The following is a 16,621-nucleotide window of genomic DNA, read 5'->3' on the forward strand; positions in this document are numbered from 1 at the left end:
CCAGCCCAGCAGAATCATTTACAGTTCCTCGAAGCTGCCATGATACTTAGCAGTTCCACACTCCGCACGTGCCTCTCCCTGGTTCTGAAATGCTACCTCATCCTGCCAGCCATTCTTCGTGGTGAGCTCTCAGTCACCCTTCAAGACACTCCCAAGGAGAGCTAGCTGCTTCTCTCTATGTGGATCCATATCTCTCGAAGTTAACCCTTATTACATTACTTATAATTTGGGGGCAATTATTCGGTGCACAAGGCATGTAGAAGCTCAGAAAATAGGGAAGAAATCAAGGTCTCTAGATTTAGGACTGCTCCCAGTTCTAAGATGTTTCACCTTATAGACATGTAGCTTGTGACACTGGCGGCTGGAACAACTCAATGTGATAAAGGGGACTTTATTTGCTTCAATGTTTGAATGGGTGATGCTTGTCACCCATTGTGATCTGAGAGCCAATATATCCACCTATATATGGGTTCCAGCCACTGGACTCCAGAGAAAGAAGCAGCCACCCTTTCAGGACTGAGGAAAGGCAACAGGTGTGCAGGCTCAACTGACAACAGGGGTTCGCTGACATCAGAAATAGCTCGAAGAAGAATTTACTTTCTGCTAGATGCTTTTCTATAGAGATCTAAAAATACCATCCGTTTGAATATATCCTTTCCAACAGAAAATACCCCTCTTTGACTGAAAGGTGTTGGGGTGAGACCATGGTGCTATGTGAAGAATTGTGCCTTTCACATACTAGTTGTCACAGCTTTCCAGGTCGTCTGTGGTCTCTTAGTGTCACACAAGGCAGGGAAATTCCAGTGAGACTGCGTGTGTGAAAAGAATATGGGCATTAGAGACTGGGGTCCTGAGATTCTGTCCCTACTCTATGTGTTACTACTGTGTGGCCCCGGAAAAAACACTTAACTTCTCTGAGCTTTGGTTTTCTCATGTGAAAAATAGGCCATCCATTCACTTTACTTCCACTTACTTTGTGGTAAGGATGTGTTTATGGACCAAATGTTTGTGCCCCCCCAAATTTATATGTTGAAATCCTATTCCCCAAGGTGATGATATTAGAAGGTCAGGGCCCTTGGGAGCTGATTAGGTCATGAGGGGTGAACTCTCTTCAGTGGGATTAGTATCCTTTTAAAAGAGAGCCCAGAGAGAGCCCTTGCCCCTTTGGCCATGTGGGGACAGAGTGACAAGATGGCCATCTGTGAAGCAGGCTCTCACCAGACACCAAATTTGTTGGTGCCTTGATCTTGGACTTCCCAGCCTCCGGAAGTGAGAGAAGGAAATGTTTGTTGTTTAAGCCATCCAGTCTGTAGCACTTTTTAAGATTTTTTTTTTTAATTTATTTGACAGAGAGAGAGATCACAAGTAGGCAGAGAGGCAGGCAGAGAAAGAGAGAGAGGAGGAAGCAGGCTCCCCGCTGAGCAGAGAGCCCGATGCGGGACTCAATCCCAGGACCCCGAGATCATGACCCGAGCCGAAGGCAGTGGCTCAACCCACTGAGCCACCCAGGTGCCCCTGTAGCACTTTTGTTAAACCAGCTCCTATGGACTAAGACAAGATATAAAGTTCCCAGCATAGTGCCTACGCATGGTAAATGTTCCATAAATGATCATTAGCTAACATCATTTCTCCAGTAAAGCAACTGTTAAAGTAATTTTGAGAACAAAACCAAAACACCTTCAATCTAATTCTATATATGGAGGTAACGCTCAGCAAACTGTGCTGCCTCATCTGCATTGCTGTAGATAGGCATGATAAAATCGAACCTGTAAAAGATTTTCTTTAGTTAGAAAACTGAAAGGCGCTTTGAGAACCTTTTAAAAATTTGCATCAAAACAGGTGAAATAAAGACTGAAGAAGAAGGCAGACCCTAGCAGCAATGTGCTGGAAAAAGAAAATCAGAATTCTCTTGATTGTGCACCAGAGAATTTCATTTAGCTTAAAAAGCATTTGCTGGGAGTGAATATTGGGCACACTAAGATGTTTTTGCATTGTGGGCACTGGGTGGCTCAGTGGGTTAAAGCCTCTGCTTTCAGCTTGGGCAATGATCCCAGGGTCCTGGGATGGAGCCCCGCATCGGCTCTCTGCTCAGCAGGGAGCCTGCTTCTTCCTCTCTCTCTGCCTGCTTCTCTGCCTACTTGTGATCTCCGTCTGTCAAAAAAATAAATAAAATCTTAAAAAAAAAAAAAGATGTTTTTGTATTGTAATCTTTGCAGAACATCCAGCCAGCTGAAATGTCCTTCAACGTTTACAGAGAGAAAGCAAACACTATCATATCATTTTTCTTTGAACAAAGCCACACCAAGTTAACTAATGCATGCCCCTATAAACTGGGCAAAAGGCAAATAAAGGAGAAAACTTATGAGTCATTGACTCTCCACTGAATGTGCTTCTGCTAGGTTGTCACATTTTGGGCAGAGGGGGTGGGGGTAGAATGCGGTATACACATTAAACAGACTCAGGTTATCTCAGCAGAAGGATGTCAAGTGGCAGGACAAAGGCCATTTTGTGTCTCCTCCTTCAGTGCTCAGCACTCTGAGCTAACCCTGGGGAGGGATTCTGTTATGTGTTGAATGGCGCCCTTATAAAATTCACACACTGAAGCCCTAACTCCAGTACTTCGGATTGTGGCTGTGGATGTGTCTGCAGATTGGGCTTTTCAAGAGGTAATGAAGTTGAAACGGGGTTGTTCGGGTGGGTCCTAATCCAACGACGAGAGCTCAGGACACGGACACAAGGGCCAATGGGCAACCATGTGAGGACACAGCAGAGGGCATCTGCAAGCTCATCAGGGAAGCCTCAGAATGAAACCAGCCCTCTCAACACCATGAGCCTGGACTTTGAGCCTCCGTAAACATGAGAAAATAAATTTCTGTTGTTTAATGAAGCTGCCCAGGTGTATTCGGGGTATTTTAGTAAGGCAGCATTAGCAAGGCCATGCTGAGTCCATATACATGCCCCTCAGGTTATCTGTAATCCCGTGGAGCAGATAAAAGTGACATACCCATGGAAGGATGGAAGGATTAGGTAAGTACCACTGGGCTGGCATGAGAGCGACGAGGGGGCAGTCATAGACACGGCCACCAGTGAAGAGAGAGCCAAGGGAGGAGGAGTCATGGAGACGAGGAAGGGAGGGGCAGGGACCTCCTTGTTGAGTCCCTACTTCCCACGACACTGTGGGAGCGACTTCCATACAGGGTCATCAGAGTTACTGGCCACTCTTCTCAAGTCTCCTCTGGTGGTTCTTCCTCTTCTGACTTCGGAACTTTGGAGTCTCCAACGCTTATGCCTTGGTCCACCTTTGGGTCTACCAGGGCGCCCCTGGAGATCTCTCCCAGTCACATGGTTTTAAATCCCATCCATATGCCAAAAACTTCCAGCTCAGCCCTCTTGCCTGCCCCCCTGACTGCCCACTCGACATCTCCCCTCGAATATCCATCAAGAACCTCAAATCTGACATATTTACGACTGAGCTCCTGATCTTCCCAACGAACTTCTCCATCCCGTCTCCTCTACTGAGTTGTCAACAGCTCACATTCCAGTTGCTCAGGTCAACAATCACTGAACTCATCCTTGACTCCTCTCCTGCTCTTCACTCACATTTCATCTATCAAGAGATTCTGCTGGCTCCGCTTTCAAAACATTCCAGAATTTCACCCCTTCTGACCCTCTGGACCGATCCACTGTCATTGGTACACCCACCCTCACTGTAAATTCATCATCATCACCGCCGGTCCCCTGGATGCCTCGCCAGATCCTCACAGGGCTCTCCAACCTCACTCTTGCCCCGTTTCCACTTCTAGTCTTTTCTCAGCAGAGCAGCCACAGCGATCCCCTCAAAACCAGGCCAGGTCTGGTTCTATGCTCAACATTCTCCAGCGTCTTCCCGTTTCGGGGAAAGTAAAACCTGAGGTCTTTCTAACTAACGAGAAGGCCAAGTCCTGGCCGACGATTGTTTCTCTGACCTCATTGCTATTTGGGGGACACACTGGGCCTGCTTCCACTTAAGGGGCTTCCCACTGGAACACTCCCCCCAGACACACACTAGCATAGCTACCCCAGCTCTTTCCACGTTACCTTCTCAAAGAGGTCAGCTGTGACTCTCCTATTTAGATAAGCTAACTCCACTCATCTCCCCTTCCCAATTTCCAAGCTCCCCTGCCCTACTTTTCTTTTTCTATAGCTATTTTTACTTTTTAACATACTATACAATTTATAGTTAAGTGTAGTCTTTGTTGTCTGTCCCCACCTACTAGACTAGAATAGAATGGTGATATTTTTACTCCCTCTAGGGGCTAACCAGTTACCTTTTCATATGTTGACAGGGGACAGGCTGGAAGGAGTGGGGTGGGGGCAAAGGGGAGCCCGACCAGAAATTTCTAACTTTTTGATTTTAATTAGTAATCCCTCCTGCTGTGGTTTCTGTTGTCAGTTTTTAATTTTTTTTAAATTGTGCTTTTTAAAAAAAACTTTTACTTTTTACCTCTTGTGTATATGTAGGGGATTTACAGGGAAATATGTACTTTATGGAATAAATTTTAAGAGGTAATATTTATTTTAAATAAAGTAACAGACCTTTAATCTTATACAGCTAAATTACTGATTATATATTTACTGAGTTGACTTAAAGTTTCAGAAAATTGTATCAGGAGTTTTATTTTTGGACTGCAAAGCGTTCTTAAGAAAGTCTTTTTAACACACACACACACACACACACACACACACACCACACCACACAAGAACAGAAGCTCCGTGACGGGAAATGACTGCTTTGTCTGTTTTGTTCATCCGTGTTTCCCAAGCACTTAAACTAGATTTGGAATATAGTAGATCTCAATGAATACTTGCTGAGTGAAGGAACAAGTGAATAACTGAGCATTAATTGAGCATTTATTCTATACCAGGTCACATCCTAAGTATGTTTTGGATACTGTCTCAAATATGAATGATACACACGCAAATATCACCACAATCGGTGAGGTAGGTACTCATTATTCCACATATAGCTAAGGAAATGAGATTTAGAGAAATTCAAAGGTGAAACTAAGATTTGGACCCTGGCAGCAATCTCGTCCCAAACCTCTCAACCAGCCTATAACGCAGTAGGGAGGCATGGAGCTATAATTATTCTCATTTTCGAGATGACACAAATGAAACGGAGAGATTTGACATAACTTTCTCACGGTTTCATAGCCAGTGAGCGGGGTATGAGTCCAAAGTTCATTGATCTGTTGTACCTCCTGGAGTGTGGTGACCCTCCTTGCCCTTTCTAAAGACCCCTTCCCTCCACTGCTTACTATTTTTGCTTTGCCTTCTCATCCATGTCCAAGACATTCCACGGCCTGTTGCCCTGAACATTCCCCTGTGGCAATACCACAGCATCGCTCCCTTTGAGAGTATCTCTTCTTAGATCCGCTACCACTAGCCTTCTTGGTGTCCCTGGGAAAAGGAAGAAAAACTATCAACCCTCCTCCCACCGAAGAGAACAGCACAAAGATACCACATCATGACTACAGTGGGCTCCAATTCAAGCTGATTCGTTCTTGACCTTTCTCTACTCCTCTTGTAATAAAAAGATACCTTCCCACTATCCTGTTTTCCAGGGGTTTCGTTAAATAAATGACTAGTTATTTTTTTTAAAGATTTTATTTATTTATTTATTTATTATTTGTCAGAAAGAGAGAGAGCACGCACAAGCAGGCAGAGTGGCTGGCAGAGGCGGAGAGAGAAGCAGGCTCCCCGCCAAGCAAGGAGCTGGATGCGGGATTCGATCCCAGGACCCTGGGATCATGACCTGAGCCGAAGGCAGGGGCTTAACCAACTAAGCCACCCAGGCGCCCCACGGCTAGTTATTCATATGTGTCAGGGAGGACTTATATTCATTTATTCATTCTAAAGGCATTTTTTAGCATCTGCGGTATATGAGGTAGAAGATTAAGCCCTATGGGGATTCAAAAACAAGGTTGAGGGGCACCTGGGTGGCTCAGTGGGTTAAACCTCTGCCTTCGGCTCAGGTCATGATCTCAGGGTCCTGGGATCGAGCCCCACATCGGGCTCTCTGCTTGGCAGGGAGCCTGCTTCCTCCTCTCTGTCTCTCTCTCTCTGCTTGCCTCTCTGCCTACTTGTGATCTCTCTGTCAAATAAATAAATAAAATCTTTAAAACAAAAACAAAAACAAAAAAACAAGGTTGGCAGTACCTTGCCCTTAAGGCATTGAAGGTCAGAGCCACTGAGACTCAGTTTTATGTTTTTATTTGAGTTATCTCTTTCCACTCGATTTAATGTTGAAAAACCTGCAACTGCTACAGCGGTCTTGCTACCATGAGACGAAAGCTTACCTACGACTGGAGACAACCAAGAAAACCAGACAGAAGGTTGGACAAGGAGAGGAACTGGCTCCTGATCGCACAGTTTCGTCTTCTGCATCAAGTTGTTCTTAAAGCTAGCCCTAAGTGGATTTTGCCTGCGACAAAGGGCAATAAACTATTCCCAACCAAAATGGTACTAACACACAGGTCTTTGGATTATCTTTTTAAGCCCCTGGTCTTCCAGAGACAGCCTCACAGACTCTTACAGCCCCCTTAGAATCTTCTATTACGTGCTGGAAGTGCCTATCTGTTCTACTGGACCAATGCTGAATCTCTGCAACATCCTGTCTTATGGAAGCAACACTGTCCCAGATTCAGCCAGCTAAAGCAGTAAGACAGAATGGAAGGTCAGGGGTAGGACCAGCCTGCACAACCTCTTCTTAGGCAAGAGTGCATTAGCACACGAGGCCAAATGGACAGTCACTGGGAAGGTGGCTGGAACCAAGAGCTCTTGAAGGGACTGGAGCCAAAACCACCAGGTGGAAGCCCAATGGAGAATCTATGTGGGTTGTACCTTGTAAGGCAGGGGCTAGGGAAAGAACAGGTGGTCAGAGGAGATTAGCCAGGAAGTACACTGTCAGAAATTGCAAGACGCAGTGTTTCTCCAAAGAGCCAGTATTCAGGTATCTGTTAGGACAGAGGATATTCAACAGCCAAGGCAGAATCTGAAACAGCACCACCTATTTTAAAAGTTATTTTCTTTCACTTTCTCTCCCACTTATCCTATTAAAGATCACGAAGTGAGGGGCAGAGGAGGAAGTAAAACAAAGAAAACGAAAGAACTTTCTTCCCTTTTATCATCCCCAAACTATGAGTCGGGCCCAAACTGAGGGAAAGAGACGTGATTCAATCAAATGTGAAATGGAAGATTTGGATTTGGTAACATACATAAATACGTAACTGCTCTTATACCTCAAGAGGACTGCAAAGCTATGGGGTCTGCCGAGGCATGGGGAAGGGAAGATGCTTTAGGATCCATGTGAAGAAAGCATCCGAAGAAAGAATAAAGCTGTTCCTGAGTGCACGCCACCCCAAGTTTAGCAAAGTCCCAACAGGTCCCATGGTAGGTTACTGTCTGGAGTTACTCACAGGCTTATCTTGAGGTAGGCCACAGGAAACAGCAGTAGCTAACTCACCTTTGCATGTATGTATGTACATATTTTTAAAGATTTTTATGTATTTGTTTGAGAGAGAGACAGCACGTGAGTGGGAGTAGGGGGGGCACAGAGGGAGAGACAGAGAGAAGCAGACTCCCCGCTGAGCGTGGAGCCCAACGTGGGACCTGAGATCAGGACCTGAACCGAAATCCAGAATCCAGTGCTCAGCTGACTAAGCCACCCGGATGCCTTCACCACTGTGTTTACCATCATAACGACCTCTCTGTTAGGAGCCTTGAGGATAGATCTCGTCAGGCTTACTATCAGGGCAAGTTCTGCTTCCCCGGACCAAACAGCGTGCTTGCATCCCACGGATACGCCAGGCGAAATGAAGAGTGTCAGGAGAGAAAGGTCTATTCTGCGTGGAGTATCTGATCCCTGACATTGTTTACAGCGGCTACACGTGGTGACAGTAAATCAACGTTTAGTCTATTACATTGTACTTTATTTTCTACAGAAAATGCACCCTCTTACTTCCTACACCCTTGGGCGGTGTGCTTTACCTCTTTATCCTGAGGATACGGAGAATCAGGTTTTTCATCTTTGTTGCAGCTGCTAGGAAATGTAGAGTCACGCTCCCCTGCTCATGTTTTCTCCCTTGTCCGCCAGCACATTTTTCCATACGAGGCCTCAGTCCTGGCTCCAGCTTCGATCACGACATTTTTTTTCCCTTCGCACTGTCCCTCTGTCTTTTATTTTTAAACCCACTTCTGGTTAAATTATTTCTGTGTGCCTCTCTGTGTAAGCCCATTTGAATCGTCTTTGCTCAGGACGCGCAAGCAGTGTATACACAGGAAGAACGCTCGTCCGTGCACACGTTTCATGGTCTCTCCCAGGTGTGCAGAATCGCATGTGTCGTTCCTCCTAGACACAGGACACACCTCGGCACCCCTCAACATGCAAGAAATGACCTCTAGAATGCTAAGTCGGGCTTCCTTGGTGAACAGCACCACGTGGCGTAACTCACCTACCCCAGTAGTGTGATCTCCCTTGGGCCCCGTGTAGGAGGTGGGCGTCTCTCCCCTCCGCCTGTGCCAGCTGCTCCGGTTTCTTCTCTCCTGAGTAAATGCACATTCATCTTGCTCGAAAGTACACTCTCCAGGGCGAGGGAGAAGCCTCTCTGCGGGGAGACAGCAGGTGTCATTACTGAGGCTCCTTCAGTGAATACGCGGCCCCTGGCTCCCCGGGAAGCCCGTTCTGCATGGGGCCGTGTCACCCGGCCACACGCCAGGGCATCCGGAGAGGCAACCCCCCCACACTGGCCGCCCACCTACGCCAGGCTCTTGCCTCCAGCCAGGGCCAGGACTGGACCGCGAGTCCTGCCCGGAGGCGGGGCGCCATCAGACATCTAGATTCAGAAGAGTTGGGACAAATCTAAGAAAGAAACTTCCTCTGACTGGCCAATTTATTTGTCTGAATGAGCTTACAAGGCTCTGAGAATTGGAACGAAATTGTCTTCATGGAAATATGGAAAATAAGAAAATTGCCTAATGGAGGAGGTTTCTTCAGAAATTCAGGGTGAGCGAAGGGAATCCTTAGAACAACTCTAGAGCTGCGTCGGGGGAGGCGGGGAAGGTGCGAAAGCTAACACAGTTTGACGTGTGTGGAGAACGCATGTCATGACTGGCTTTTTCTGGGCTTCCATATTCTTTTTTTTTTTTAGGATTTTATTTATTTGTTTGACAGAGAGAGAGAGAGAGAGGGTATAAGTAGGGAGAGCGGCAAAGAGAGAGGGAGAAGCAGGCTCCCCACTGAGCAGAGAGCCTAATGCGGGGCTCGATCACAGGATCCTGGGATCATGACCTGAGCCGAAGGCAGAGGCTCAACCAACTGAGCCACCCAGGCGCCCCCCTGTACTTCCATACTCTTGTCTACCTCACAGGACTGTATTCAATGAGATCATGTACGTAAAGTATTTAGAACATGAAGTTCTCAAATAAATATTACCTAAACAAATACTAGGACTTAGTGTTTTGCCAGTTGGAGCCTTATTTTCCATTTCCAAAAACAAATATTTATGTCTTCAGATGCCATCTTCAATAAATTTGATGATGATGATTTTTTAAAAGATTTTATTTATTTATTTGACAGAGAGAGAGAGATCACAAGTAGGCGGAGAGGCAGGCAGAGAGAGAGGGGGAAGCAGATGTGGGGCTCCATCCCAGGACCCTGAGATCATGACCTGAGTCGAAGGCAGAGGCTTAACCCACTGAGCCACCCAGGCACCCCTATTCTTTTTTTTTTTTTTAATTTTTTAAATTTATTTTCAGTGTAACAGTATTCATAGTTTTTGCACCACACCCAGTGCTCCATGCAATCCGTGCCCTCTCCAATACCCACCACCTGGTTCCCCCAACCTCCCACCCCCTGCCCCTTCAAAACCCTCAGATTGTTTTGCAGAGTCCATAGTCTCTCATGGTTCACCTCCCCTTCCAATTTCCCTCAACTCCCTTCTCCTCTCCAATTCTTAATATTAGCAAGGTGCCACCTCCCACTTACTGGAAACTTCTTTGCCTAAATTTGGTTGTACCTTCACACCCAGATTCTTAGCAAATTTCTCTAACACATAGCCTGTTTTTTTTTTATTACATCTCTTTCATAATAATGATTTTACTTCATTTCATTTCACATACGGTACAAGCCAATGAAGCCTTGTTCCCTCTTCTCTGCCTCAAGTGTAGATTCTTGTTTTCTCTTTGTGTTGTCCTTGCAGTGCATCACAAATCAAAGACTAAAACAAACTATCTTTTCAATAAATAAACAAGGAGATTCTCTTCTAGCGCCACATGGATTCCACAGTTTGCTCGTTTGTTAAAGAAAGAGATACCCTGTGGTTTAACATGCCGTGGTAATTAGTAGAGACAGGGACCAATGATCCAGATTGAGGTATGCACCATTTTCTCGTAAGAAATAATGTCCAGGGCTCCTGGGTGGCTCAGTGGGTTAACCCTCTGCCTTTGGCTCAGGTCATGATCTCAGGATCCTGGGATCCAGCCCCGCATCGGGGTCTCTGCTCAGTGGCGAACCTGCTTCCTCCTCTCTGCCTGCCTCTTTGACTAATTGTGATCTCTTTCTCTCTGTCAAATAAGTAAATAAAATCTTAAAAAAAAAAAAAAGAAAAAGAATGTCCAACACATAGCCACCATCTTGGTTTTGTCACTATCGTCAATGCTTGGTCCACTTTCCACTGTCCTTTAATTCACTTGGAAAATATTTATTTTATTATCATTTAAATATTACATGTTTACAGGCTCCACACTGGGCATGGAGCTTGCTTAAGATTCTCTCTCTCCCTCGGCCCCTCCCTGACTCTCTAAAAAAGAGAGAGAAAAAAAGAAAAATGACGTGTTTAGTGTAATGTCTGTATAAGAATGATTTCATCACTATTACTGGAAAATCTGCCTTCATGTAAGACACATTAAAAATAACAACAGTGACTTCAATAGAAGGTGTTTTTTTAACATACTGCTTTGTGCCGGGTCCTAGGCTGGGGAATTCGCAGGTGTTGTCCCCACTATTCAGGCATGTATTACCATTACTACCTCTCTTGCAGATGACGATACCAGTCATACGCACGCTGTCACACTGTGCGTAAAAAAAAATTTCTAAATTCCAAAAAATTTCTAAATTCCAAAACTTACTACACGGATCTGGAGGGGGGCACTTCTGGCCAGAAAAACAAAACTAAGAGGCCAGCCCAGATTCAATGTGTTGGGTGTAATCTTAGAGAAACAGGGTATGCTGGCATAGGTTCGGGAAACAAAGAGAGCTTAAATCCCGAACCGTCTTACCTGGAGATGAACAGCCTCCCAATTCTACTGTAATGTCGTCCAAGGCGACCAGGCCACAGTCCCAAAAACTTTTGCATAGGCTCATGAAAACCACCTGTAAATTAGAAAAATAAAACCATGAATTTGGTTTCCTGCACATTAGAAATTCTTACACCCTGGGATTTACTCAGCCCAAAGCATGCATAAGCAAATTACAGAGGTCTCTCTTCCTCGTCCACATGAACTACAGGTCACATGGCAGGAGTGACAGCTAAGCCTTTACAGAGAACCTTGAAATCACCGCCATTCTTTTTTTAACAGACTTAAGCTCATTATGATAGGCTGTGTATTTTAATGCCAGGATCAGCTCATTCTTTCGAGAGTTGAAAGAGGAAAACAAGAGGTTAACCAGATGGCAGAGGAAAACCTCTCAAGTTTTAAATGTTTCCCCCAGATAATCCACAGAGTGCATAGAGAGTTGACAGTATTCCAGGCATTTTTACAAACATTTCCAGTACAAACAGTATTGATTTTTTGGAAATGAATTTCTGGCGCTGTGCTTTCGTTCATATTGCTAACAAAGTCCCCGTCATTTGCCATCTGGAGACTTATGTTCCATTTCCAAAGAGAAGATATATGTCCCTAGACCGTATCACTAATAAAAGCCCTAAATGCCGTTCTTTTATCAGGCCAAACATTTTTACTCTTCTATGTGAAACAAAACCAGATCCATACCATCAATTATTTAATTCATTGCACCGGAGAAAGGGGGATAAGGGGGAGGGAAGTTTTGCATTTCTTTGCATCAGACCTATTTTAAAGTCTCCTTTTCATAGACAGGATGAGCAAAGAGTACTTTTCCAAACATTTGTATTAGATTTTCACTGTACTTTGTGTTTTTTTTTTAAAATAATATTATTTATTTATTTGAGAGAGACAGAGAGAGCACAAGCAAGGGGAGGAGCAAAGAAGCAGACTCCTCACTGCCCAGGGAGGCCGAGGCTGGACTCCATCTCAGGACCCTGGGATCATGACTTGAGTCCAAGGCAGACACTTAACGCACTGAGCCACCCAGGCGCCCCTGCTTTGTGGTTTATAAAACTGCTTTGCATGTGTAGCCTGATGTGTAATGAATATGAAGTCATTTAGTCCATGTGCAATCCCTCAAATACAAATCTTAATCCAAACAAAAACAAAGCGAGATAGAACAGAAACTAAGACTCAAGTTGGGAATAATGAGAGCATTTGATTGTTTTGGATTCTAATATTTTATTGTGTCTTCAACTTATCTGTGTTATCAGCAGGAACTCTTTGCTCTCTGAGGATCAGAACCATTAGCATACAAAATTTATTTCAAAATTTTAAAATGATGTGACAGTTTACCACCATGCAAAGTATAAAACGTCTTTAGCTTATATCTTCAGAATAATTACTAAGAATAAGATGTGTAAAAGTTTACTTGGACTGTATTCAGATTGCTTTAAATTATGAAAAGTCTAGTTTAGAGATGTAACAATATAGAACTATGTATATACTTACAAGGGACAAGATAGAAGAGGGTGTTTTGTTTTATCTCTGTTAATTTTCTCATCTTTATAGATTCTAGAGATCATCTGCAGAGTTTCCTACTTGTAGGATTTTTGCCTGGGAACTTATTCTCCATTTGTAAACCCAAATGTCTATGTCATCAGCCCTAAATGCAGTTATATTTTATCAGCAATGTTTATTGTTATGAGGGAAAGAATAGTAATCTGTCTCTTAATTTAGTGAATAAATGGTGCTGTAGAGAGAATAAGTCCTGGCTTTCTTGCCTTTTGGCAATTTTCAAGTCTATTTTTCACCTGAATGGTGAAAAAGTAGTTTTTCCAAAATGAATCTGGGATGCCGAAATGATTCACCGTATAAACCATGACCTACGTAAGAGTCCATCATTTGGCAAGCAGACGGATTCTAAAAAGGAGAAATGGCAATGTGCTCTCATATGTTTACTTTAGCATTATTTTATGATGATCGTAAAACCAAACAAGCAAGCAAATAAGCCAGCAGCCAACAAATGAAACAACCCCAAAACACAAAAATACAGGAAATGAATAAACTATGGTATAGCAAGCTAAGAAATAGGCAAACATTAACCCTGACAGCTTGTGAATATTATTAAGTAGTATGAAAGTCTATCTCTCTCATAATGTTAAGTGGAGAAAAAAACTGGTTGTAATAGATAAAGTAAAAATTAAACAAACTACGACAAATCACACTGAACTCATCTAAAAGTACCTAGAAAAAAAAAACCTTGAAAATTTACCAAATATAGAACAGTTACGTTAGGCTCATGAAATTATGAGTATTAAACAGAATTCCTCCTTATTTTCCGACCATCCTTTAATTTTGTTATATTGATAATGGAGAAAAAAAGAAAAGAAAAAGAATAAGGACCTCCATAATTAAGATGTGGAATGAGCTAGTGTTTCCTAGATTGGTATCGTTTATGAGCAGCCACGAGGACATCTGGCTATTTAGACTAAAATTAAGTAAAAATCAAAAATTCATGTCTTCAGGCACACTGGCCACATTTCAAGTGCTCAGTAGCCACACACAGCTAGTGGTCAAGCAAACGAGACCCCGCAGATACATAGCGTTTCCTCATTGCAGAAATTCCAACGGATAGAACTTCCCGGCTCGTGTCAAGGATTCTGAACAAGCTGTGAACGGCCACAGTGGGTTAGGTGAAACGCTAAAGCTGCTTTGGACAAGAGCGGCCGACTAGGTCGTCCTAGCTTAGAACTCTTTCCGCACTTAGAATTCTCGCCAGACCACAAGCTGTTCCATCTTGTGAGAAACCCACGGGCAGTCAGCTATGAGCCGACATTCAAACTATGGCCTCAAACCCTAGATCGGTTTGGCGCTTGCCTACTAGCGTTCCAACACACAAAAGAAACATGACAAGATCAGCTTGTTTGGCGGAACACACAAGATTTTCCACTGTGCTATTAATAATGCTGATAATATCAGTTCCTATTCTGGGGCCACCATCTTACATTTTGAGGGCTCCTTGAAGTGGAAAGGTTATTCTAGGGTAGTTGGGACGGGGCCAGCTAATGACCAAGACTGGTCGAGAGAGGGAAAAGGAAAAGCCAGACCTCATGGTCTGTTCTTCAGAACTCGGTCCCTAGGTCCAATTAAGAATGTAACAAGAAGGGAACTGGTCATAATCTAAGTTCTTGAGGGATTAACCTCTTGCTTGTCTGTAAATCTTTTTAAAAAGAGTGTTTATTTCATTTTAGGCAGTGTTTCCAAGCCAGTAGAATACCTCTAGGGGTTGGAAAAAAATTCCTAGGCCACTGAATATATACTTAACTTCCTACAATGCACCACAGAGTCCTCCGCAACCGACAGTTACCAATAACAATATTGAAACACCGAAGTGTCCATAGTGCCGAGATCGGAGATAGATGAGCACACACAATGTCTCTTTTAAGGAGGACCAACAGTTAAATCATATTGTTGATCCTGACTTGACTGTATGTAAAATTACTTGTTTGCCCATCTGTTTGTATAGCTCTCCCATTAGTGCCCAACTGTGTTTCCAAAGTGAGTCTAGATAGGGTTCCTCAGCAATGAATGCTCTCTAGTGACACAAAAACTGTAAAGTGTCACCAGCACCTAAGGACTGAGACCTTTACTACGCTGAAACAGTGTGATTTATAAAAATCCCATTTGCCCCTAAGTTCTAGGAGATTTGCACTAAGTCAGGAGCACCTGTCTAAGGGAGGTACTACTGCCCTGTGTCCCTCGTGTCTCCCTCTCAAACAGACCAATATATATTCTCTGAGGCATTGCAGGACGTCAGGCAGGAACCCTGGTCTCTACCCACTGGATAACAACATCACCCCCAAGTCGAGATGATCAAAAATACATCGAGACATGGCCAAATGTCCCTTGGTGGGGGGGGGCAACATTACCTCTGGCTGAGAACTACTGGGGCGTGGTAGAACACTGCGGTGTGGATGACAAAACCTCCCTTTTTGTCCTGCGTCAGAACAGGACAGTTGTTGCGGGTTTAAGAGCCGACTAGATGGGAGTTAGTTTCCTCTGCCTCTGTATGTCACCAGGTGGTGGTTCCAACCACCTCCAGCCCTGGAAACAGAAGGCAAAGGAGCCAAGAGACAAGAACGATGGACAAAGACTCGAGCTACACAGTCATCCCTGAGATTATCAAAGCTCAGCTGTTCCGACTTCCCGCTTTCCTGCAAATTGTCAAAGGGGATAGAATTTTTTCTTTGTTTACATTTTTCTCCTTTTCCGAAAAGGATGATCGACTCCCTCAAAACAACATAATAATGGGCAGCAGATTGTAAACAACAACTGAGCACGTTTTCCTCATTGCATGTACTTTTAATTGGCTTCTACAGTTATTCTGGGGGGGGAAGGAGGGGCAGTAGGGTGGGGAGAGGGACATTGGGAATTCAGCCACAAGGCTGTGTTCATCAGAGGGCGAGCCTATCCCCAGGCTTTTAAAAGTCCACGCGAGTTCTCGGTGAAAGCACCCAAGAAGGGAAAAGTAGATAAATAAGCATGTCAGAAACGTATTTTCCCAAACCAGATCAGGTTAAATTTTGAAAGGGACTGGGGTTACTGATTTCAAGTTTATGAGGTGCCATCATTTAAGGACTTCCCAACTTTGCTGAGGGGAGGAAATAAAGCTTTCTGGAGAGCCGTAGACTCTATCACCACAAATCCTTGTTGAGCAGTTAAAAAGGATTATTTGTATTAAACAGCTAAACCCTGGCTGAATTAACTGGGTTTTCACGGTCTTGTAAAGGAGTCTTCGTGGCCTGCTCAGGAGACACAGTCGGCCAGATTGCTGGCTTAACCCACCACTTACTTCACTCACTGAACAGCCCCGGCTGGGCCTATAAGAAGTATGTGAATGATAGTTTCCAGAAACAGCCTTCTATCTTCACACAGCAGCATCTCAGCCCTATGCCAACAATACCATAAATGACCCGTGTTCACAAAACAAGCCTAGCTAGGTTCGGGTTACCAGCGGTGGACCTCGACAACTTACCAGAGTGTCTGATTCTGAGTTAAATTTAGCTTTTCTTTCGCTGAGGTTGAACTGCTTTGCAATCATGTGGGCACATAAATTTGGGTATGGTGACTTCAGAGTTGTGGAATAATTATTCATAAAATGACTATAAACCCGTCACGGAAGTCCCAGAGCCCTTCCTTACGGGGCGACGGGCACAAGGGCAGGATGTTCCGTTTACCGCCGTCGGATTCATACCCTGCTTGACAACGAGCTGTAACAGAATTCTAAACATAACAG

General features: G+C 44.2%; 1 protein-coding gene across 3 annotated transcripts in view; it reads right to left on the reverse strand.

Annotated features, from left to right (window-relative positions):
* Positions 1 to 16,621, reverse strand: part of MAMDC2 (MAM domain containing 2) — a 142,837-nt gene that overhangs the window by 18,843 nt on the left and 107,373 nt on the right. Inside the window, exons 10-12 of one of the 3 annotated variants that reach the window (XM_044265927.1) lie at positions 11,317 to 11,410; positions 8,497 to 8,645; positions 5,394 to 5,439 (exon numbers count right to left, since the gene is read on the reverse strand). In XM_044265927.1, the coding sequence (XP_044121862.1) occupies positions 5,422 to 5,439; positions 8,497 to 8,645; positions 11,317 to 11,410 (261 nt within the window). In that variant the 3' untranslated portion in view covers positions 5,394 to 5,421. Of the gene's footprint in view, positions 1 to 5,393; positions 5,440 to 8,492; positions 8,646 to 11,316; positions 11,411 to 16,621 lie in introns of those variants that run through there. The other 2 variants (XM_044265925.1, XM_044265926.1) reach the window with 2 other exon arrangements.

Source organism: Neovison vison, chromosome 9 (genome assembly GCF_020171115.1).
Source record: "Neovison vison isolate M4711 chromosome 9, ASM_NN_V1, whole genome shotgun sequence".
In the NCBI taxonomy this organism is placed as follows: Eukaryota; Metazoa; Chordata; class Mammalia; order Carnivora; family Mustelidae; genus Neogale; species Neogale vison.